Consider the following 22,247-nt stretch of genomic DNA (forward strand, 5'->3'; position numbering starts at 1 on the left):
TGTGCAAGCCGAAGCTTTACTACTGAGCCACCCTGTGAAGCATAACAGTTTTTTTGTTTTCGTAGGCCGGTAGAAAGAAGGCAGCATCTAATATACGACAGCGAAGCTTTTATTATCCAGCACAGTAACAGGCCGCGAGGCGCAGGGCACGGGTGCCACATTTTGGGAGCTCCAGACCACACATACACACAAACATACAGATGTATTGTTATTGTGACAATTGATGTCAATTTATGGCAAGCCGGTTGTTGAGCGTATGTAACCCAACGCGATGTTTAAATCAGAACGAAAACAAAGCGCGCGCCGCGCACTTGCTAGCACCACCAACGCGACGAGGGCTACGCCGACCAGAATGTCGCTGTGTCGGGCATGCTTGGTCCTGCTCAGTGCCGAGGATTCAACATACGATTTGTACCAAGAAAAGGATTTGGCGGCCAAGTTCATTGGTTGCATGCGAGCTGGAGACGGACTGCGATTTTTGGGAGCGCCACTCGAAGATGGCATGAGTCCTCAGATTGTGCTTAGATGCATCTGCGATAGCTGCTACCAACTGGTGCAGAAATTCTATGATTTTCAACGTATGTGCGAGGAGTCCTTCAGTAATTTCGAAAAACTCCTGTCGGAAGTCAACGTTAAAGTTAACGGAAACAAGTGCAATCAGGAGGAGACGATTAAAGCTCCTCCACTGGAAGAAGATTTGCATGCACAGTCCGAAAAATTAATTGTTCAAGTTCAATCGACTGAGGTTTCCGTCGTCATGCCGGAGTCAATTGAAGACATTGTGAGTGTTTATTCAAGAGAACACATATTAATACACATGTACAAAATTTTTGTTTTGTGTTTATGCATGTATGTATGTCCTCAAGTTCGTAATAATCTAATCACATGTGGTTGATTGTGCATCGGGCGCGTTTGAATGTATAACTGTTAATATGAGCGTATGTATGTACAACTGTCTATTGGATACGGAAGGCAGCACACATATACACATGTGCATGTGTATTGATGTACACACTTGTGTTTATGGCACGCTTATTTTATTAGCGTGAGAACGTGGCAACATAATAAGAGTATGCATACATACATATACGCTTACACACAAATTAAAAAATTTATCTAGATATGTGTTTGTATGTGTTAATGTATATGGAAACATATAGAAGCGTATATTTGCATATTGAAGAGAATTAGCTTTGCGAGAGCGCTTATTAAAGGATTCCCTGTACGACCAGTGTTGTCAAATACTCATTGTGAAAGGAATTCCATTAATGAGTTTTTTATTGTTTCTATTCTTATCTGGACAAGGGGATGAGCTTGGAAACTGTTTACTAGGTATTATTTAGTCGATCACGCTTAGCAAGAACACTTTTGTTTATTAGCTGAATATATGTATAAGAAATTTAAAAAACTTGTTTGGAACCAACACATACATACGTACATATGTATGTATACATATTTGTATGCTAATATGCATACAAATTTAAGTATGCATATAAATTGATTTAATGATCTAAATTGGGAAAAGTTTGTGGAATTGAAATTTCATTCTCTGTTTTAACTACAGGAAGAAGTATACATAATCGAGGATAATGCTGTCAAACAATCCCTTGGGAAGGAAAAAATTGCTATATCTTTACGGCCAGGCGTTTCGAAGCGTCCTTTGGGTCTCAGGCAAAAAATAGACTGCAATATTTGTGGCCGCGGTTTTTACAAAATGTCTCTTTATGAGGCCCACATGCAAAAGCATCAGGGGAAGCAGCCCTACAAATGTCCAGTCGCTGAATGTGGCAAAGCGTATTCGCGAGAAAATTTGCTGACCACGCACTTACAGGAGGTTCACCAGGACCAAAGGACCACATATGCCTGCACGCAACCGAACTGCAATAAAGTCTACAGCGCGCTTCGCAGTCTCAACTATCATGTACGGCGTCAACACTTTAAAGATGTTGAATCCGACAGCTCGAAGTACATGTGCGAAAAGTGCGGCAAGTCCTACAGTCGAAAGGCTTTGCTCACGCGCCATCAATGGGTGCACAAGAGCAAGGGCGAGTACACTTTTGCCTGCAAGTGCTGCGAACAGCGCTTCTACACAGACCAAAATCTAAAGGATCACTTCCTAAGACGTCATAGCCAGAAACCACTGTGGCGCTGCAAGCGATGTGGACGTATTTTTGGATCCCGAGTTGCCTTAGCCGCTCACACAAAAAGTCATACAAAATCGAGTCGATCCTTAGGTAGTAATATAAACAATTAACAATGAACAGTTCTCAATTGGCAGATACCTCAATTCGGATCCATTGAAACATATAATCAGTTATCCACTTTTATTTTCATATACATATACATATATATATATATGTTAAATATATATATGATTTCAGTAACTCTTGAAGCTAACTCAACTTATGACAATTTAAAAAGTTAAATCTTTTGAAATACTAAAATTTGTATATATATATATATTTATCGAGTCGAAAAAACTGCTGCATTAAAAGTAAATACATATATGTAGTGAGTGGGTATCTGGGAGGTTACTATAAAATTAGCTAACATTCACATGATGGCCGGGCCTGCACAAATTGCTTGAAATCAGTACACAAATTGATGGCAGTAGCCCGCTTACATACTTCAAAAATCATTTATAAAAAAACAATTAACTAAATTTGATGCTTAAGCTTAAAGAAACAGACGGTCTGAAAATTACATACATATACCATTACATTACATATAATTAATTTGCTGCAAAAATTAAAAAATCCAATAGTACCTATCAATGAAATTCAGTAGAAATGCAAATGTACCAAAACAGCATGAACTAATATAAAGGGTGAGATGTGGGGCGGGGTGTAGGTGTTGCTTGCACCACGCATACAAATGATAATAAATACGCCGCAATATGAGCATAGAATGAGTTTTGGAGCCGCCGCCAGTTTTTTTTTTTTTTTGGTGTTTAGGTATCCTTGTGCTTCTCATAGAAGGCATCTAGGTATTTTTTGTACTCATTTTGATCATTCCACATCATCGCGGCCTGCGCATTTAGTGGACTTTCATTGTTTGGTTCGCCGAGGAGCGATTGTATGGACAACAATATGGTGCGCACATCGTACAGCGCTGACCACTTGTCTTTGAGTATATCTAGACAGATGGCACCCTGCAGATCGACGTTGGGATGAAAGCATGGTGTCAAGAATTTAACCACAGGCGCGGCATACGGATAGGAATTTGGAAAGTCGAGCGACAACCGATATGTCTGGCTCGAGTACACAGTGTTTATTGGTCCAGCAATGGTGCCGACCCATTTAAAGATGTTTTCGCCGTCTGGAAATGCCGAAATTCCCTTCTCGTTGGCCATCATTAGATTCATGAGTTCTTTGTGCAGTCTGTGTTCAATAAAGAAATTATTGCAAATCATTTAGCAGCCGAACAAGCATACATATAGACATATGTATGTATCAAAATTTGGCGCCTTACCTTTTGCTCACAGCGTGATTGTCTTTGATAGGCAGCGAGTCATCGTTGTGTTTGCTACTGCCACCAGCACCACTCTGTTCAGGGCTGATGTTTTGTGCCATTGCGTTGCACTCTGGGAATTTAGTTAAGTTGTAGAATATGCTAAAAGTGTCACTATTTATACTGCAATGTCAATTTTGTTAATGCGCGTCTGTTACTTTTGAGAATCTTTTTTCACTAAAACAAAATGGATGGAGGCAACACAGTGTTGATTTGAGCGTGCGCAGAGTTGTATTTTGTGTCAGCTGAATAATAACTAATAGCTTACTCTATAAGTGTATAACAAATGAAAATAAAACAATCCATATGGTTATCCATAAGCCGTATATTTTTGTTATGAACTTACAAATGCCCTAGATGGCTGATGATGTTTATTTTTCGTTTAGCTTTGTCTTAGCTAAATTAATTCTTATGCCCCAAGTGTTGCGATATTTCTGAATTATGCGCTCATCTCTAAACAAATAACTTGGCTTAATGTAAGTAAACAGGAGTTGCTTGATTGTTAAGTGTTTGGGTAAGAAGGCTTTTATGAATGGAAAAGTTTTAATTTTCGTAAATTTTAGAAAATTATATGCCACCTAGCTGCTTTGACTTATAGGTACCTAATTTGCTTCATATGGAATAATATATTCTTGTATCTAACGGATACAAATGATTCTGGCTCAAATCTGTAAAATCGTATTAGCTAAAATGTTACTATATGATGCGTCAAATATTTAGGGCCAAGCGAAAGTATATCTTAGCTTAGATGAATGTATCTAAGCTAGATTGCCTGTTATTATTTTAATTTCTTTAATTTTGTTGTTGCTTTCAGTAGTTCCAATAAGAATTGCTTTACTGCAAGCGTTTTAAATGGAGGAAAACAGCTTGATTTATGGATTAGAATTACAGGCGCGTGCTCTTACGCCGCAGTACGGCGAGGGCAACGATGTGTGCTTTTTTATAGCTACAAACTCTTTGAAGCCCACCAATCAGTTGCACCTGCTGCAATATGATGAGGAGCAGGGCACCATACAGTCAAAAGTGAGCGTAAATATCGTATTAGCAGCTTATACATTTACTTATATATTTAGTTAATCCTAATAGATTTTCGAACATGCACTGGGTGAGGTTTGGAAGCTGAACAGTTGTCCGAACGATGCGCGTTTGCTGGTAACCGTGTATAACGTTCAGAAGGGGGCACAGGTGCTGTCCCAGGCGGCACTCTTAACGTTGCCGGCTGACGGGCCAAAGGATGCCGCTGATGAGCCGATTAAAAGTGAATATATACCTTGGGCAAAAATTGAGGTGTTGGACACTGCCGAATTGGGTGAACGCGTTAAGACGGTTGAATTTCATCCCAGTCAAGAGCAGACTCTAGCTTGTGTCGTTGGCAATAAATTGGCAGTCATGCAACGCGCGGAGGCATCCACTCGCGTGGTGGCCGAAGTGAGTAGCAGCAGCAGCGGAGCAAAGCACATGTCACCATTTACCACTGGCAAATGGTCGCATCATCATCAGGGACATCAATTTTTGGCCTTGCACGATACTAGCGTCCGTGCATACGATGTACGCGACACTCAACACTGCGCTTGGAGCATAGAGGACGCACACGGACAGTTTGTTCGCGACCTGGACTGCAATCCAAATAAACAGTGTCATCTGGTGACCGGTGGCGACGATGGGTGCCTTAAAGTATGGGACTGTCGCATGGTAAAGGCTCCAGTTTTTGAGCGCAGCGATCATTCGCATTGGGTCTGGTCTGTGCGGTTTAACACATTTCATGATCAATTAATACTATCCAGTTCAAGTGATTGCAAGGTGCTTCTGACCTGTGCCGGCTCGGTTAGCTCAGAAGCTCCGGGTACTGAATCTGGCGAGGCGATTGCAGCCGGCTCACAGGAACGGCACAAAGTCCTGTCAGATGGCTTACTGCAGACCTTCGACCAGCATGAAGATTCTGTGTACTGTGCAGAATGGAGTAACGTTGATCCTTGGATTTTTGCATCGTTGAGCTATGATGGACGCGTTATAATCTCAAAAGTACCGAAACAATATAAGTACCAAATAATTTTCTAACTTATTCCTTATACATAATATTCCACTAGTTTTTATAAATACTGTATACACAAATACATTACTAGGCTTTAGGTTAAATAAATCTAATTATGAACTAATGATTAGCCAGTGTCCTCTGACGTACAATCGGATGAATCATTAGGATTTGCAGTCTCCACGGAACACACACGTTTTATGAGTTCATTTTCGATCTCGACTGTTCCATTTTCGATGGCCTCCTGCATTTGCACATACTCGATTGTGGCTCCGCTTTTCTTGGATGTTTGCTCGACGGCCGGCTTCGCCTCTGCTGTTTCCACCAGCTGCGCAGGCTTCGCACTTTCAGTTTCATCTTCCGCCTCTTCGGCTAAGCTGCTTCGCTGAGGCTGGACTTCTGCATATATCGCGGGATATTGCTGTTGTAGTTTCTGCTTAATAATGCGCACTTTACGAAATATGTAATCCAGATCTTTTTTCATTTCACTCAGCAATTTAACGTGTCGTTTAAATTCTTCATTTGCGTTCTTTAAACGACTTTGGGACAAGGCATTGCAATTGAGCAGCATTTCATTCGTCTTCTCAAACCGTTGTAGCCTGAAAGTTGTAAACGTTATTCATTCATTGTGACATCATTTTGATTTCCAGCAGGAATGCAGTTACTTGCATGCCCACCAAATACTTTCATTGTTGTCTACTCACATTTGTTTTTGTGCTCGTATCATGGTCTCAACATCACTCTGATTTACCATTCCTGAAAGGCCTTGAATAAATGCTTCGGCAGGTGTACAATTGTTAAAACCAAAGCCATTGAAGGACTCTAAATCTGGTGTAGTATCCGCGTTGTCGTCCATTGCATCCGTAATTTTAATCTCGGACATCGAGTTGGCAAACTCTGGGATACTCATAAAACAAAACATAAACATGCATGTATTCCTGCATTGTAATATTTGCAATCGATAACACTTACTAAAAATGTTAACGATACATCGCGACTAACATTTGAAATCACGATTTCATGTGATTTCGAATTTACTGTGACATCGGCGGCACAATTGTTATTATACTTTAAATTATCATAGTAAATACGTACATTACATATATGTCTTTTTTCATATTATTATTTCTTTATATTGTGCAGTAAATTATTATTTACTCCATAATTAATTTACTGCTGCATATAAATAGTTACCAATAAATATAAAAGAAAGTCATTTAGCCTTCAAGCATAGCTGTCACTTGTTAGTGTTGCCAAAATTAAATCAAATAAAAGATTCTTAATTTTTACAAAATGCGACTTTTTTTTAAATGCGCTAAGCCATTAAGATTAATTTTTAACAGATGCATTACAACGCCGGTTAATGTAAAAAGTTAGTGCCCTCTATTAATAACATTTTAACAAATGTTACGTGTATTGGGTGGCCACACTTTGAGTAAATTTGCTTGTCAAACAATTAACCGACTGTTTTTATATCATTCGCCTCAAAACCATTAACTAGCTATGAAGCCGGCACCGACTGTCAAATTGAACAATGGCTACGAAATGCCCATCTTAGGTTTGGGTACATATAATGTAAGTTCTTATTATATATAAATATATATTATATATATATATATATAAATATAAGAGCTGCACTAAAATTATTTTGACTTGCAGTCGAAGAACAATGAGGGCGAACTAGCTGTAAAGCACGCCATTGACATCGGATATCGGCATATAGACACCGCCTATTTCTACCAAAACGAGGCGGAGGTGGGCAAAGCCATTCGCGATAAGATTGCTGAGGGTGTGGTCAAGCGTGAAGATATTTTCCTAGTGACAAAAGTAAGATGTTGAAATGGAATTGGAGACATTTTCCACACATCTATCATTGGTACTCTTCTAGCTCTGGAACATACATCATGATCCCAAGCACGTAGAGGCTGCGTGCCGCAAGCAACTATGCAACTTTGGCTTGGACTATATAGATCTGTATTTAATGCACATGCCGGTGGGCTACAAGTATATCGATGAGGAAACGCTGATGCCGAAAGACGAGAACGGGGTGCTTCAGCTGAGCGATGTTGACTACTTGGACACCTACAAGGCCATGGAGCAGCTAGTAAAAATTGGTCTTGTACGCAGCATCGGGGTGTCTAACTTCAACAGCGAACAGCTGTTGCGTGTGATAAACAATTGTGAGATCAAGCCGGTCACCAATCAGGTAGAGTGCTCACCAGCGATTAACCAGAAGCAACTGGCCGCATTTTGCAAACAGCACGGAGTCACTTTAACTGCGTACACGCCACTTGGCAAACCCAAACCGGACGAACAGAAGCCAGAGTTTCTGTATGCTCCCAAAGTGAAGGCTATAGCTGAAAAATATAACAAGACGCCGCCACAAATTGTACTGCGCTATTTGGTGAGTGCAGATCTTAACTTTCCTGGTCTAGCAGTCTTGGGAAAGGGTATATTTATAGACTTTCAAAGTCATATAAAAAGCTTTGGCTATGAGTAGTACAGCTTTCGGTCTTGACATTAGCACATTTGTGCAGGGCACAAGATTCGAAGCCGTATTCCTAACAGCTTGAATGTCTTGTTACAGGTGGAGCTGGGTGTTTTACCCATTCCGAAGTCATCCAATGCCGGTCGCATAACCGAGAACTTTAACATCTTTGACTTTCAGCTGACCGAGGATGAGAAGTCTGTGCTGGATGGCTATAACACGGGCGAACGAATGGTGCCTTTGAATTTGATCAAGGGTCAAAATCACAAGTACTATCCATTTGCCATTGAGTTTTAAAGCAAAAGCTTAGCCAGTGCACATGTAAATAATTATTAATGTGTTAAATATAGATTGCAATTAGCATCTGCTTTTCAATGGTTAAAATTTTCTTTTTTGATTTAGTTTAAGCTGTTTGAAAGCACGTTATTTATTCGTTTTGGGATCAAAATTGGTAATCAAATAAATTTCAAATATTGTATATAGAAGTTCGCTTGTTTTTATATGAGAACATATTCGTAATGATATCGGCACGCTGTTTGACCACATGTGACGACGATGAAGAAGACAACTCAAGGGTGGCCCTCATACTGGGCGACAAGCCTGTTTGCGGTGTTAAGGCCCTGCTGATGGCCCCAAAGATCAAGCTGAGCAGCGGCTACGAAATGCCTGTACTGGGATTTGGAACCTATAAGGCAAGTATTGCGAGTACAAACCAATCAGTTCCTTAAAGCTTGTTCCCTTACATTGCAGATGAAAGGCTATCAATGCTTGACTGCCATCCACTGCGCTGTGGAGACAGGCTTTAGACACTTCGACACGGCGTTTTGCTATGAAAACGAAAAGGAGGTGGGCGAGGCGATTCGAACGCAAATACAAATGGGGAATGTCTCTAGGGAGAACATATTTCTCACTACCAAGGTAAGTCGTCGTCGTCTTTCTCTGAGAATCTCTTTTAATTTCATTTATCCTTCTCCACTTACAGCTTTGGAATACGCACCATGACCCGCGAGACGTGCGCCGTATATGTGAAAAGCAGCTGGAAGCCCTCGGCTTCGATTATATAGACCTCTATCTTATGCACTTTCCAGTGGGCTATAAGCACATGTGTGATGAGATTCTTCAGCCAATGGACGGCAATAAAGTTCAAACGAGGTAGGTCACCCGTAATGTTGGTTGGGGATTGAAACGTTTTAATTTCCAATTTTATCCAAAGCGACGTCGATTACATTGATACTTGGCATGCCATGGAGGAGCTTGTCAAGCTAGGAATGGTGCGCAGCATTGGTGTCTCAAACTTTAATATGGAGCAGGTGCAACGCATCATACAGTGCAGCTCATCAAAGCCGGTTGTGAATCAGGTGGAGATTTGGCCGGGCTTCATGCAAAAGGACCTGGTCGACTACTGCCGCTACAACGGCATCGTTGTTACGGCCTATGCGCCGCTTGGTCAGCCGGACCGTGAGATGCACTCTCCAATTTACTTCTTCTCCGAGGGAATGAGACGTCTCGTGAAGAAGTACAAGCGTACTGCGGCACAAATAGTGCTCCGCTACTTGGTAAGTGCCAAATTACAGCCCATATCCATAGAGAGTATAATTTTAAATCTCTTATTAGGTTGACTATGGTGTTGTTCCCATACCCAAAGCCGGCAATCCTCTACACATTAAGCAGAATCTAAACATATTTGATTTCCAGCTAAACGAAGTAGATACGCGCGCCTTGCGTGGCATTAAGCCTAAGGACCGATTAGTTAAATTTGATGAAGTCAAGGACCATACTTTCTATCCGTTCGAGAGAGAGGAGGAGCGAGAGCAACAGCCTGAAGAGTTTGAGCAGGAGGAAATACCCCCAAAGAGGGTAACGATACCGCCAGCAGAGCCCGCTGAAGGTGAAGAAGCTGAACCACCGGTTGAGTAGATACATGAATGGGACAAGCAACAAACTGCAATCACATGTTTATCTAAAAATTTATTGTGGAAGATAAAAGTGGTGTCAAGAAGCGAAAGAATGAAATATTTTTGTAGTGTATGCATTTACATTTGTTTATGTATATACCTAAGATAATCAGGGGTTAGTATCACAATAATGTGAAACGATCCTCGAAACCGCCAACTATTGAGCTTTTAGTTTAATGTGTAACTAAGTTTTTCTTGCACATCAGTTGCTTGAATCATTTAAAACATTTGAAGCGTCAAACAGCAATGGAGTTTGCGCGGATCTATAAAAGCAGCGCATCCATTTCCCCGCACTATATAAATCTTGGTCGATATTAAATATACAGGATTAGGATGACAAACGTTCAAAACTTGCACTTGCAGGGAAGGAGTTATCCTGTATAAAGGTCTGATATACCCTATACAATATTCAAAGTTAATGAAAAATTAAAAACAAGCTGAACTGACCTTCTGCAGTTTATCATTGTTTAATAATTTGTCAGTAAAGATTATAAAGACATGACTGTAGATAAAGATAAGCCAAAAAGACCTGCAACTTGGGTGTCAATTACATCCTTACTTTTATAATTTCGCGTTCTTATGCTTGGCCGAAAATAATGCTTCGATAGTGCTTTATGGCCCATCTGACGAGTCAACAATCATTATAATTATAATGACGGCCCGTAAACCGCACCACAGGGCATATATAAAGCAGCTAAGTGAGAGATTTCAAATCAGTTCGTGATATACAGGCGCAATATGATCAGATTGTGGGCAATAGTAGCTATTCTAGCTTTGGGCTGTGCTGTGGCGCAAGAAGCGGATGAGCCCAAGTGCGGAGTTTGTCAGAGCGGAAACGATGCGCTCTGCGTCACGGAGACCTCATATTACAATTGCTTTGGTAAGTGGAAAAGCATATTTGAAAAGACATTTGCTGATAATCCGATTTTATTCAGGTGGTAACAAATATGGAAATGAGATTGAATGCGATGAGGGCTTCGTTTGCACCAATGCCGATTCCATATGCGTGAAGAAAACTGAACTCGAGGAACTCCCTGACTTAGTAAATGTGTGTGGCAGCGGCTCCAGTGGCTGCGGGGTTTGCTCCACTAATCAAAAGTACACCTGTGTCAGCAATAATCAAGCTGGACGTTGTATTAATGGCAAAATATCCGCCGTAGTTAATTGCAAAGAGAATGAGATATGTGTGGCTGACATTGGATTAACAGATGTTTCCGTCTGTGTGCCACAGTGTGCGGCGGATTATGTAAGTAGCTCTTAAGAAAGTTCTTTGCTTGCGGAATTTTATATAAAATGTTTGCAGTTCAAAAAGTCGCCCACCTGCAGTGAGGATGTTAGCTACTCCACAACCACTGCGGCGCCAGCCACAACAATCAGTCCAGCTGACCGAGTAGCCATCTGCGCGAGGGAATCAAGTGGAGTGACCACATTGTTTTTCTATGCTTATGCCGATACGTCATGCAAGTCCGCCGTATACTGCCAGCGGAACAGTCTTACCAGCGCCGATTGGGTAACCTTGACAAGAACATGCCCATCCTCCACGCCGTACTTCGATACGCGCACCAAAAATTGCGTGGCTACCAAGCCGGCTAGTTGTCCCCAATAGTCCCAATAAGAAATTTCAGTCCCATAAACATTTGCTATTCAATAAACATTTGCTATTTAATTCATGAAGCTTTAAGTCGATTTCTATAACAAAAGTTCTTGAAAAACGATTCACATATTCATCAAAATATACAAAATTAAATACTTATTAAAAATGTAATGTTTAAATTTGTTATGAATTCGGTATCTGATTGATTTGATGCAGTAATTAAACGTGGGAGCGTATTTGTAAATAAATACATTTGAAATACGAAAGAATGGCTAAGTTCGGCACGTGGAAGATTAAATAGCTTTGCCTGGATTAGGCCAGGTCAGGTCAGGTCCTTTAGACAGAATCTAGAATACAAACGTCTCGGACTCTCCTTTAACAGCGGATAGACGGGCCTATGATCTGAGAAAGTAGTTAACATGAAACCTGATCGATGGACATGGCTATATCGACATGTCTGTTTGTACTGATCAAGGATATTTATATTTATATATATACTATGGGGTCGGAGATGTCTTCTTGTATGCGCTACATATTTGTTAACAAGCAATAAGTTGCTTTAAGGATTGTATTACTTAAGATTTGCTGGGCTCAAAGAGGTTTCCTGTATTAATCACAATTGGCTTTATTTTATTTTATATACTGGCTAGCAGAGTGAAGAGAGTATATATATATAAAAGGCAATATATATCTGTATAAATTTGAATTCTAACTTTGCACTTAATACAGCTGCTGAGCTCTACAGATCTATCCAAATACATATATCGCCTGCTCCCGCTACAGAGGCGTGACGAATCGGGAAGCTGTATATATCTTAAAAAATGTATCATATTGGGCCGTGAATGGGTATAGCTCGGTTGTCTTCAACTCTTAAGCTCTTAAATACTTAATATTTCGCCAGTAGAGATAAAAAGAGATGGCCATTGATAAAGATAAGCTAAGTATTTCTGTATTCTTGGGAAAAAGACAGGGAACTTTGGTCGTATAATTTTTACAATCTGTCGTTGTTATGCTTTATGGTCCATTTGACGAGTCAACAATCATTATAATGACAGGACCCATAAACCAAATCGTAGCAATACAAACTGAAGGCTATCATTTGAGTATATAAGCTAACCTAGTGGGATAGCTCGAAACAGTTCGTGATATGCAGCCAAATTGAAAGCTCGAAAAATGATCAGATTGTGGGCAATAGTAGCTATTCTAGCCTTGGGCTGTGCTGTGGCGCAAGAAGCGGATGAGCCCAAGTGCGGAGTTTGTCAGAGCGGAAACGATGCGCTCTGCGTCACGGAGACCTCATATTACAATTGCTTTGGTAAGTGGAAAAGCATATTTGAAAGGACATTTGCTGATAATCCGATTTTATTCAGGTGGTAACAAATATGGAAATGAGATTGAATGCGATGAGGGCTTCGTTTGCACCAATGCCGATTCCATATGCGTGAAGAAAACTGAACTCGAGGAACTCCCCGACTTAGTAAATGTGTGTGGCAGCGGCTCCAGTGGCTGCGGGGTTTGCTCCACTAATCAAAAGTACACCTGTGTCAGCAAGAATCAAGCTGGACGTTGTATTAATGGAAAAATATCGGCCGTAGTTAATTGCGAAGATGATGAGATATGTATGGCTGACATTGGATTAACAGACCTGTCCGTCTGTGTGCCACAGTGTGCGGCGGACTTTGTGAGTACCCCTTTATGGATATTATTGCTTACGGTATTTTATAGGAATATTCCATAGTTGAAAAAGTCGCCCACCTGCAGTGAGGATGTTGTATACACCACAACAACTGCGGCGCCAGCCCCAACGATCAGTCCAGCTGACCGAGTAGCCATCTGCGCGAGGGAATCAAGTGGAGTGACCACATTGTTTTTCTATGCTTATGCCGATACGACATGCAAGTCCGCCGTATACTGCCAGCGGAACAGTCTTACCAGCGCCGATTGGGTAACCTTGACAAGAACATGCCCATCCTCCACGCCGTACTTTGACATTTACAAAAGAAATTGTGTGGCCACTAAGCCAACTAGTTGTCCCATCCCTTCAACTGTTCCACCTGTGACTACTGCTATACCTGACACTACAACTGACTCCACGGCCGTTCCAGCTGACACTACGGCTGGTGAAACGGGCACAACGGCTGTTACAACTGGCACTACGGCTGATTCAACTCAGACTACGGCTGTTCCAACTGAATCTACGGCTGTTACAACAGGCACTACGGCTGGTGAAACCGTCACAACGGATGTAACAAGTGACATTACGGCTGGTGAAACGGGCACAACGGCTGTTACAACTGGCACTACGGCTGATTCAACTCAGACTACGGCTGTTCCAACTGAATCTACGGCTGTTACAACTGGCACTACGGCTGGTGAAACCGTCACAACGGATGTTACAAGTGACATTACGGCTGGTGAAACGGGCACAACGGCTGTTACAACTGGCACTACGGCTGATTCAACTCAGACTACGGCTGATCCAACTGAATCTACGGCTGTTACAACTGGCACTACGGCTGGTGAAACCGTCACAACGGATGTTACAAGTGACATTACGGCTGGTGAAACGGGCACAACGGCTGTTACAACTGCCACTACGGCTGGTGAAACCGTCACAACGGATGTTTCAACTGTCACTACGGCTGGTGAAACCGTCACAACGGATGTTACAAGTGACATTACGGCTGGTGAAACCGTCACAACGGCTAATCCAAGTGGCGAGACCAACACTCCGACCTAGTTATTTAACTAGCAGTTAAAGCAAGTTTGAAACCTTTCTTATAACTAAAATCATTCAGATTTATATTATTTTTGTAACAATAATAAATACTGCTCCAAATATATTGATTAAATTTTAAATATCTTACATGTATGATCGAGTAACAATTAAAATTCTTAGTATATTGGTAATTTCCATGGTAATACAATTTTATGTGTCAGCAAAAAGAATGGGTTAAGTTCTCAATTCTCTCGGCCTTAAACGCCAATAGAAAATGTGTCTACATATATGCATGCATATAATTGCGTACGTCATAATTTCTAAATATGTGATTAGAATACGATATTCACGTTTTCGACCACTGTCGGCTGATTTATGGCGCGGGCAGATGCGTTGTGCCTCAGTTTAAGTTTTTACATACATAGAAAATAATCTTATTTTATTGCTAGTTGTGCGGCATGGCCACACACACGCACACATAAATATAGACATATGTACATACATGAGCGCTATACAATGAAAAGTTCTTATTTAATGATTCTTAATATTTCATCGAGACAAAAGCAATATGAAATGTTGTCGTTGTTGTTGTTTGTAATGCTGCAACCTGGCTGGGCGGCGCGCCTTCGCTGGCAGCGATTGTCGCGGCAATTAAATATTAAATCAAATGAATTGCAGAAAACTGCAAAGCTGACACTGAATGACGACGAGCAGGAGGCTGTGGCTGTAGTCTGCGGTCTGTGGCAGAGGCCGTTAAGGCGGCTGTGACTGAGTCTATTTGGCTGGCCACAACTAAATGCGCAAATGGAAATTATGGCCATTGACGACGCACGATCTGCCTGGCACACTATACGTGGGCAGCGGAGAGTGTACAAACTGCAAATAGAAACGACCACATTATTGAATGTACATATAGGATTATTTAGAGAAGCAAAATGATGGATTGCTGATGCCTGCTGGTACAGACCTTTGGCACTTTCTGCGTTGTGGCCATGTAGCCGACACAGAACGATTGGGTTGTATGACTCCACATCACCTCGCCGCAGCTCTGTTTCGGATAGTAGAGCAATGTCAGTGCACCGGCATAGAGATCCTGCTGCTGCGGCAACAGCGGAGAGTCCAGGAACTTCTGCTTAAATGTTTTGTGCAGACTGGTTACAGCACAATCGCTGCCAAAGGCGCCATTGCATATCTCTCGGGCGAGCAGCGTTTTCATCAGATACTCACCATTGCCCGTCGTGCACGTAGCAATGGCCAATTCATCGGTATCCGTGGCCCAACAGCCGGCGCCGTAGGTCGCTGCCTGGCCCACGCGACCTGGTACTTTGAGTAGAATGCCACCGGAACTGCAGCCGGCAGCAGTATTGCCGGAGCCATCAACGCACACAGCGCCGACGGTGTCCAGTGCGGCCGTTAACTCCACCTCGTTGCTTGGCTCGGGCACTGGCTCTTCAACGGCCTTGCTGTTGCCGACAACTATATCGTATTTGCTCTTATAATGATTATAATGGAATTTCGCTTTTGATGAGATCAGCACGTTGGGATCGACCATTGCACAGCCCATTTGTTCAGCAAACTGCTCTGCCCCACTGGCTGCCAGAACCATCGGCGGTATGCGTTCCAGTGGCTGTTGATCCGACTGGCCGTCACAAATCCGACGCGCTAGCTGAATGGGATTCTTGACGCGGCTTACATTGGTGCATGCCCCAAAATTGAGCGTGGTGCCGCTCATGATGGCTGCATCGCACTGCACTGAGCCGTCCAAGCATAGATTGGAACCAAAGCCGGCGTTTGTATGGCCACAGTTCTCCAATCGCATTATAGCTGCCTCGCAGGCATCGATGGCGCTGCCGCCGTTTCGTAGGATTTCTGTAGCTCGTATGCATGCCTCTTTGATGACACGCTGGTATTTCGTTTCGTCGATGCAATTTCCAGCTCCTGAGAGGAATATGCGTGTTAAACTCATAAATAAAAACACATCATCAATCAAAACGAACCAGTATGCACCGCTACGAAACCAGCCATGTTGTTGTTGTGTTGTTGCTGCTAACGCCAAATGCACTTGCGTTTGCGGCCTTTGTTTACGACGGACGAATGCTATTTTAGTATTTGTTTGTTTAAACAAATTTGGAAGCTGAGACTGCAACGACCGTTTGCTAAATGCGCTAAAATACTGATTCTATTATGAATGTACTAAAAATACTGAGGAATGTGCTTTACAATACTGGTCTAAAAGAGCATTAGGGGTATCCAAAACTTGTTATATGTCGTTGATTGAATGGACGAAAAACTGTTGATTGCAAGTTGTTATATGAATAAATATGCATTGGTGTCTGTATGTATTTATGTTATCTTACTCTTAGTGCAGCTTAAATCACATAATTAGTAACTCCTCCTTATAAAATACGTATTTTCAAATGTTGCCCTCCTCCGCGATTCTCATGAATTTAAGTAGGACTTGCAGGTCTTCATGCCCTGCTGTAAAGTGAAGTGATAATATAGTGTGTGTGTTTGTGTAAAAGTATTTATTAATGCTAATATGTTTGTATGTATGTAGTAGTGGGCACAGCTGTACGTGCGTATGTATTTGACGTTTATATATATGTACCTATCCGTACATTTGCATCTATTTAAAGTCTTAATTTTTAATTTAAATAACTTTTGAAAATTAATATTGATGTAATAACTCGTTCGGTTGCGCAGATATCGTTTTTTACGATAGTTTGGTATTTTTAGTTGAATAAAATGTGGTATTTTAAGTATTTGCCGTTCCTGGCCACATACATTTGTGACCGTGATTTTTGCAAAAACTAAGTATTTGCAAATAAAAAGAGTAAGATTTTTAATTTAAAAATGTAATTAACCTCTGTAGTATGAAATAGTACTTGAGATATGTACCCATGTCTCTAAACAATTTCAAGATCCATTATACAAAGCAAGTGCAAGTGAAATGTGAAGAAAGTGATTGTTTGTCCAATCCGAACAACTGTTTGTGTATTTGTGTTTATTGTGTGTGACGTCTGGCTGCACTTGTTATACACTAATACCAATTAAAATATGTAAAAGAAAGGAAAAACAACTGCAATATTGCAACGCAAAAAGTCAACAGATTTTTCAGCAAGTTATCCCACATTAATCTACTGCGCGAGTCTTTAAAACACGCATTTAATAAGTACCTACGTATTAATAAAAATGGACACACTCCCATTAAAAGGTAGCAGAGAGGCTGCAGCGGAAGGCAACAACTACATAACCGCATATCAAACAGTCATGAAAAAGGTACGTAATACTAGAGTATCAACCTATATGATATTTGATACGAGCTCGAGCGAACTGCATACGAAATATGTGCTCATACATAAATTATTTGGCACATTTGAGGGGCGGAAATGGCTTTGTAAAAGTGTCTACGTGGGTGTCTCAGCTAAACAGCTGAGCAGCCGCCTTTACGCTTGGCCCTGCCCTTTGCCCATGCACGGAGCCGAAAATGCCACTTAATCTTATCAGTATCAGTGGGTAAACAAAGATCTATTATGTTGCCCAAGCTTTGTTCATGGCTGGAATAATGTTCATGCTAAACGCGAGCCCAGCACAATTTATCGATATAGCCTAATAGCCTGACTTATCGCTGTACTCTATAATTTCACAGTCAAATGGCCATAGCACAGGAAGCGGAGAGGGTGATCATCCGCTGGCGCCACATTCCAAACTATCCTATGCGGCAGCAACCACATCACTGACTGCAGCCACAGACGATGAGGATATGATAGACATCACGCCACGCTCCAGTCCAGGCGAACTGATCGTTGGGGCTGGCGGCTATCGTCGCGAGACTGCCACCGAATCGGATACGGAACGCGACTTTGCGCCAAGTCAGCGAACAATACACCATCATCAGCATCAACATGTGCCAACTCACAGCGCCTTCGGAGATCCCATGGACGGTGAGTGGCCAAGCGCAGCTATTTCAACACAACATATCTATACGAGTGTGTGCCTTGATTTGTTAATCTTACTCACGAGCTCGCGGCCGGCGACGTCACATCAATTGTGACTGTGTAGCTGTACTTGCGTTTATTGCTTTTATTAAACACATGCGTGTCTGTATGTATATGCGGGCTGCTACTCGTTTTCATTTAATTCATGTACATTTAAATAGTAGACAGACATGTGCATAATTCCCAGTATAATACGAATATCATTTAATTGCGAGCCGTGGGTTCGCATGTCGATAAGCAATACTTTTTATGAGACAGCTTTTCGATGAAGTCTTCAATTTTAGGAATTGAAAAATCAATTTTAAATTGTAAAAATTTGATTTGTATTCTGTATTCACATTCACCTGTCGCATAAAATACTAATTATAAATAGTTTACAGCCGCTGATCAAGATCCGAATATGCTTTAACGGTCATACAGTCGTCCAATTCAAAATGTACCCAATTGATAAACAATCTAAATGAGAGTATTATTTATTTTGCGCTCATGTACACCGCTTTAGGAGCACTTTCGTTCTATGGCTCCTCGGACGTACAGGATGACATACCTGGAATTGGGCAGTACGAAGATTTCCACACCATCGACTGGCAACGTGATATCGCTCGCGATCGTATGCGGCATCGTTATATAGTCAAAAAGCGGCAGGATTCGTTTTGGGATTTGATCAAGGTAAGCCACATGGAAATAGCTTATTGCGCTCTAAACTAATGCTTGTTTTTATTCACAGGGAGCCATTGATGCTGGCTCCGGTTGGCTATGCGTTCTACTTGTGGGCATAGCAGCGGGTTGTGTGGCGGGCATGGTTGATATAGGTGCCAGCTGGATGTCGGATCTGAAGCACGGCATATGCCCGACCGCGTTTTGGTTTAATCGCGAGCAATGCTGCTATCCAGCTAAGCAATCTGTCTTTGAGGAGGGTAACTGCTCCACGGTGAGTTTTCATTTAAAAATTACATAATTATATCACCTGATAACTTTTATTTTAGTGGAAAACATGGCCCGAGATCCTTGGGCTCAGTCGCACTGGCACGGGACCGTACATCATCTCATATATTTGGTACATTTTATGGGCATTGCTGTTTGCTTCACTGAGCGCGTCGCTGGTGCGCATGTTTGCCCCGTACGCCTGCGGATCTGGCATACCGGAGATTAAGACTATATTGTCAGGCTTTATTATACGCGGCTATTTGGGAAAATGGACACTGCTGATTAAATCGGTGGGCTTGATGCTCTCTGTGTCGGCAGGTTTGACGCTAGGCAAGGAGGGACCCATGGTGCATATTGCCAGCTGTATTGGCAATATATTTTCGCATCTGTTTCCCAAATATGGACGAAACGAGGCCAAAAAGCGTGAAATTCTATCTGCAGCATCTGCCGCTGGCGTCTCGGTGGCTTTTGGCGCGCCCATTGGCGGAGTGCTCTTCTCTTTGGAGGAGGTGTCCTATTATTTCCCACTGAAGACACTGTGGCGTTCGTTCTTCTGTGCGCTCATTGCAGCTTTTGTTCTACGCTCACTGACACCATTTGGCAATGAGCATTCCGTGCTATTCTTTGTAGAATACAACAAGCCTTGGATATTCTTTGAGCTGATTCCGTTCGTCTTTCTGGGAATCATGGGAGTAAGTAGCACACTAGAGCATTATCTGTATGTTGTTATACTTAACTTCTATTATCTTTTTAGGGTGTCATTGGAACATTCTTTATTAAGGCAAATTTGTGGTGGTGCCGCTACAGAAAGTTTAGCAAGTTGGGTCAATATCCTGTTAGTGAAGTTCTGTTTGTCACACTGGTCACTGGTGTAATCTGTTATCCGAATCCCTTCACGCGCATGAACATGAACGAACTGATCTTTCTATTGGTTAGCAAGTGCTCGTCTGGGGATCTCACCAATCCCTTGTGGTGCGTATAATAGTTATTAGATTATCCTAAGTTAACTAATCTTGCTAATTATGCTATAGTGACTACAAGCGAATGAACATCAGCACAGGCACCAGCTTTATCGAGGTGACTGAACCAGGTCCCGGCGTCTATCGTTCCATTTGGCTGCTCGTTTTGACATTTATACTTAAACTGGCCCTGACAATTTTTACATTTGGCATTAAGGTGCCTTCGGGTCTGTTTATACCATCCCTTTTGTTGGGCGCAATTATGGGACGCATTGTTGGTATCGGCGTGGAGCAGTTTGCGTATAGTTATCCCAACATTTGGTTCTTTACCGGAGAGTGTGCCGACAGCAATCTGATTACACCCGGTTTGTATGCAGTTGTTGGCGCTGCTGCTGTTCTCGGGGGCGTAACGCGCATGACTGTCTCCCTGGTTGTCATCATGTTCGAGCTGACTGGTGGCGTGCGCTATATTGTACCACTGATGGCGGCTGCCATGGCCTCCAAGTGGGTGGGCGATGCTCTGGGCCGACAGGGAATATATGATGCGCATATTGCGTTAAATGGCTACCCATTTCTCGACAGCAAAGAGGAATTTGCACATACAACGCTTGCGGCAGATGTCATGCAACCCAAACGAAATGAAACATTAAATGTCATCACACAGGATTCCATGACGGTGGACGATGTTGAAAATCTACTTAAGGAGACCGAGCACAACGGCTATCCTGTTGTGGTGTCTAGAGAAAATCAATATCTAGTTGGCTTTGTGCTGCGCAGGGATCTTAATTTGGCTATTGGTGAGTGAATGGCTTTTTCATAAAAATCGTTATACTTAATTCTACTTTTATGGGCAGGTAACGCAAAGCGTCTAATCGAGGGCATTAACAGTAATTCAATAGTATTATTTACGTCCACGACACCCACACAAAATCTGGGCCCATCACCACTTAAACTAAAGAAGATACTCGACATGGCGCCTATCACAGTGACAGATCAAACGCCCATGGAAACTGTCGTCGACATGTTCCGCAAATTGGGTCTGCGTCAAACGCTTGTCACACATAATGGGTAATATGATAATAGTATGTGTGCAAATATTTTCTCTAAACATATTAACTGTTTGCAGTCGCTTGTTGGGCGTTATAACGAAAAAGGATGTTCTCCGCCATGTTAAACAAATGGATAATGAAGATCCCAATACTGTGCTCTTCAATTAAGTTGAATTTATTAGCCAATCAGCAGCTAGGCAGATGCTTAGTTATTATTATTATTATTATTATTACCTGTACTATCGCAAAACCAACAAAATTGTATATGATTAAGCCGAAAGTTGAGCACGAGAATAGTGATTAGTAAATTTACGATCTGAGCGTCGAGCGTGAGAGATTTAGCAGAATTGTGTGCAGTACTACTACATATACATATATATGTATAGTATATATTAATAGGGATATAATAATACACATACATGTTTGTCTCGTTAATGTTAATTGTATAATTTATTGAAAACAAGTGCAAATGATTGCAACATATTCATTAATTTCTGCTTTGTAATTATGTCATTGTAAACGTATTCAAAATAATATTTTCTATTTTCTACATATATTTTAATTATAAATGCCCATGTTATTTTTATATACCTATGTACATCACGCGCGTATTGAATGAGTGTTTGGACTAAGAAAAGTTTTTTTATGTAAAAGTATGTACGGAAATCGAGCAATTTTTAAGCTGGCGGCACAGGCAATGGAGTGAGTGGAATGTTTTTAACTGAAAGAAAATTAAGATGAAAGTTCTTTGTTTTGCATTTTATTTAAAATTCATATTTACATATATATTATATAAATACATATATCAAAATATTGTGTTTTGTTAGAGATCTGTGAAATTTTAATCTAAACTCGTGTAAATAGCAGCATTAAAAGATGATGAAACCATGAATAAACGTAAGCGCAGCTATGTATAAAATCAAAAAAACTATATTTAATCAATCTTAAGTTATTTGTATTTGTAAATTTGTACAGTCCAGATTACCTCTAATTCAGCATGTTGTAATAGTCGATCT

General features: G+C 41.4%; 10 protein-coding genes across 14 annotated transcripts; 7 read left to right on the forward strand and 3 right to left on the reverse strand.

Moving 5' to 3' along the window:
- Positions 1-100: 100 nt before the first annotated feature.
- LOC6622558 (uncharacterized) lies at positions 101-2,310 on the forward strand. The gene is made up of 2 exons (XM_002048136.4): positions 101-781; positions 1,565-2,310. The coding sequence occupies exons 1-2, from the start codon at positions 272-274 to the stop codon at positions 2,252-2,254; spliced, it is 1,200 nt and encodes a 399-aa protein (XP_002048172.2). The 5' UTR covers positions 101-271; the 3' UTR covers positions 2,255-2,310.
- Positions 2,308-3,712, reverse strand: vih (ubiquitin conjugating enzyme vih). The gene is made up of 2 exons (XM_002048137.4): positions 3,472-3,712; positions 2,308-3,380 (listed from the first exon to the last, which is right to left on the reverse strand). The coding sequence occupies exons 1-2, from the start codon at positions 3,570-3,572 to the stop codon at positions 2,951-2,953; spliced, it is 531 nt and encodes a 176-aa protein (XP_002048173.1). The 5' UTR covers positions 3,573-3,712; the 3' UTR covers positions 2,308-2,950.
- Positions 3,713-3,762: 50 nt separating this feature from the next.
- On the forward strand, positions 3,763-5,669 carry LOC6622459 (EARP-interacting protein homolog). Of its 3 annotated transcripts, none has more exons than XM_032434688.1 (3): positions 3,763-3,986; positions 4,325-4,533; positions 4,597-5,669. In XM_032434688.1, exons 2-3 carry the CDS (start codon positions 4,363-4,365, stop codon positions 5,566-5,568), a joined length of 1,143 nt encoding a protein of 380 aa, XP_032290579.1. In that variant the 5' UTR covers positions 3,763-3,986; positions 4,325-4,362; the 3' UTR covers positions 5,569-5,669. The 3 variants fall into 3 exon arrangements, with proteins under 3 accessions (XP_032290579.1, XP_002048174.1, XP_032290578.1); XM_002048138.4 differs by having other exon boundaries at positions 3,954-4,024; positions 4,328-4,533; XM_032434687.2 differs by having other exon boundaries at positions 3,984-4,024.
- On the reverse strand, positions 5,584-6,477 carry LOC6622320 (kxDL motif-containing protein CG10681). Its single transcript, XM_002048139.4, has 2 exons — positions 6,247-6,477; positions 5,584-6,141 (listed from the first exon to the last, which is right to left on the reverse strand). The coding sequence occupies exons 1-2, from the start codon at positions 6,468-6,470 to the stop codon at positions 5,670-5,672; spliced, it is 696 nt and encodes a 231-aa protein (XP_002048175.2). The 5' UTR covers positions 6,471-6,477; the 3' UTR covers positions 5,584-5,669.
- Positions 6,478-6,957: 480 nt separating this feature from the next.
- LOC6622261 (1,5-anhydro-D-fructose reductase) lies at positions 6,958-8,414 on the forward strand. Of its 2 annotated transcripts, none has more exons than XM_032434689.2 (4): positions 6,958-7,117; positions 7,202-7,369; positions 7,431-7,946; positions 8,111-8,414. In XM_032434689.2, exons 1-4 carry the CDS (start codon positions 7,046-7,048, stop codon positions 8,192-8,194), a joined length of 840 nt encoding a protein of 279 aa, XP_032290580.1. In that variant the 5' UTR covers positions 6,958-7,045; the 3' UTR covers positions 8,195-8,414. The 2 variants fall into 2 exon arrangements, with proteins under 2 accessions (XP_032290580.1, XP_002048176.1); XM_002048140.4 differs by having other exon boundaries at positions 6,959-7,117; positions 8,130-8,414.
- Positions 8,415-8,548: 134 nt separating this feature from the next.
- Positions 8,549-10,143, forward strand: ARY (Aldo-keto reductase on Y). The gene is made up of 5 exons (XM_002048141.4): positions 8,549-8,722; positions 8,781-8,948; positions 9,013-9,182; positions 9,244-9,586; positions 9,645-10,143. The coding sequence occupies exons 1-5, from the start codon at positions 8,549-8,551 to the stop codon at positions 9,945-9,947; spliced, it is 1,158 nt and encodes a 385-aa protein (XP_002048177.1). The 3' UTR covers positions 9,948-10,143.
- A 400-nt stretch (positions 10,144-10,543) lies between these two features.
- LOC6622902 (uncharacterized) lies at positions 10,544-11,659 on the forward strand. The gene is made up of 3 exons (XM_002048142.4): positions 10,544-10,865; positions 10,921-11,231; positions 11,289-11,659. Exons 1-3 carry the CDS (start codon positions 10,724-10,726, stop codon positions 11,589-11,591), a joined length of 756 nt encoding a protein of 251 aa, XP_002048178.1. The 5' UTR covers positions 10,544-10,723; the 3' UTR covers positions 11,592-11,659.
- Positions 11,660-12,703: 1,044 nt separating this feature from the next.
- Positions 12,704-14,489, forward strand: LOC6622845 (uncharacterized). The gene is made up of 3 exons (XM_002048143.4): positions 12,704-12,894; positions 12,950-13,260; positions 13,318-14,489. Exons 1-3 carry the CDS (start codon positions 12,753-12,755, stop codon positions 14,317-14,319), a joined length of 1,455 nt encoding a protein of 484 aa, XP_002048179.1. The 5' UTR covers positions 12,704-12,752; the 3' UTR covers positions 14,320-14,489.
- A 29-nt stretch (positions 14,490-14,518) lies between these two features.
- On the reverse strand, positions 14,519-16,472 carry Tasp1 (Taspase 1). The gene is made up of 3 exons (XM_002048144.4): positions 16,296-16,472; positions 15,266-16,236; positions 14,519-15,174 (listed from the first exon to the last, which is right to left on the reverse strand). The coding sequence occupies exons 1-3, from the start codon at positions 16,321-16,323 to the stop codon at positions 15,091-15,093; spliced, it is 1,083 nt and encodes a 360-aa protein (XP_002048180.1). The 5' UTR covers positions 16,324-16,472; the 3' UTR covers positions 14,519-15,090.
- Positions 16,473-17,062: 590 nt separating this feature from the next.
- Positions 17,063-22,059, forward strand: ClC-c (chloride channel protein 3). Of its 2 annotated transcripts, XM_032434381.2 has the most exons (10): positions 17,063-17,131; positions 17,513-17,577; positions 17,948-18,242; positions 18,799-18,965; positions 19,024-19,227; positions 19,283-19,915; positions 19,978-20,195; positions 20,255-20,979; positions 21,037-21,250; positions 21,309-22,059. In XM_032434381.2, the coding sequence occupies exons 2-10, from the start codon at positions 17,569-17,571 to the stop codon at positions 21,397-21,399; spliced, it is 2,556 nt and encodes an 851-aa protein (XP_032290272.1). In that variant the 5' UTR covers positions 17,063-17,131; positions 17,513-17,568; the 3' UTR covers positions 21,400-22,059. The 2 variants fall into 2 exon arrangements, with proteins under 2 accessions (XP_032290272.1, XP_032290270.1); XM_032434379.2 differs by having other exon boundaries at positions 17,083-17,577.
- Positions 22,060-22,247: the final 188 nt, after the last annotated feature.

The sequence above is a fragment of the Drosophila virilis genome, chromosome 3 (genome assembly GCF_030788295.1).
Source record: "Drosophila virilis strain 15010-1051.87 chromosome 3, Dvir_AGI_RSII-ME, whole genome shotgun sequence".
NCBI classification, from domain to species: Eukaryota; Metazoa; Arthropoda; class Insecta; order Diptera; family Drosophilidae; genus Drosophila; species Drosophila virilis.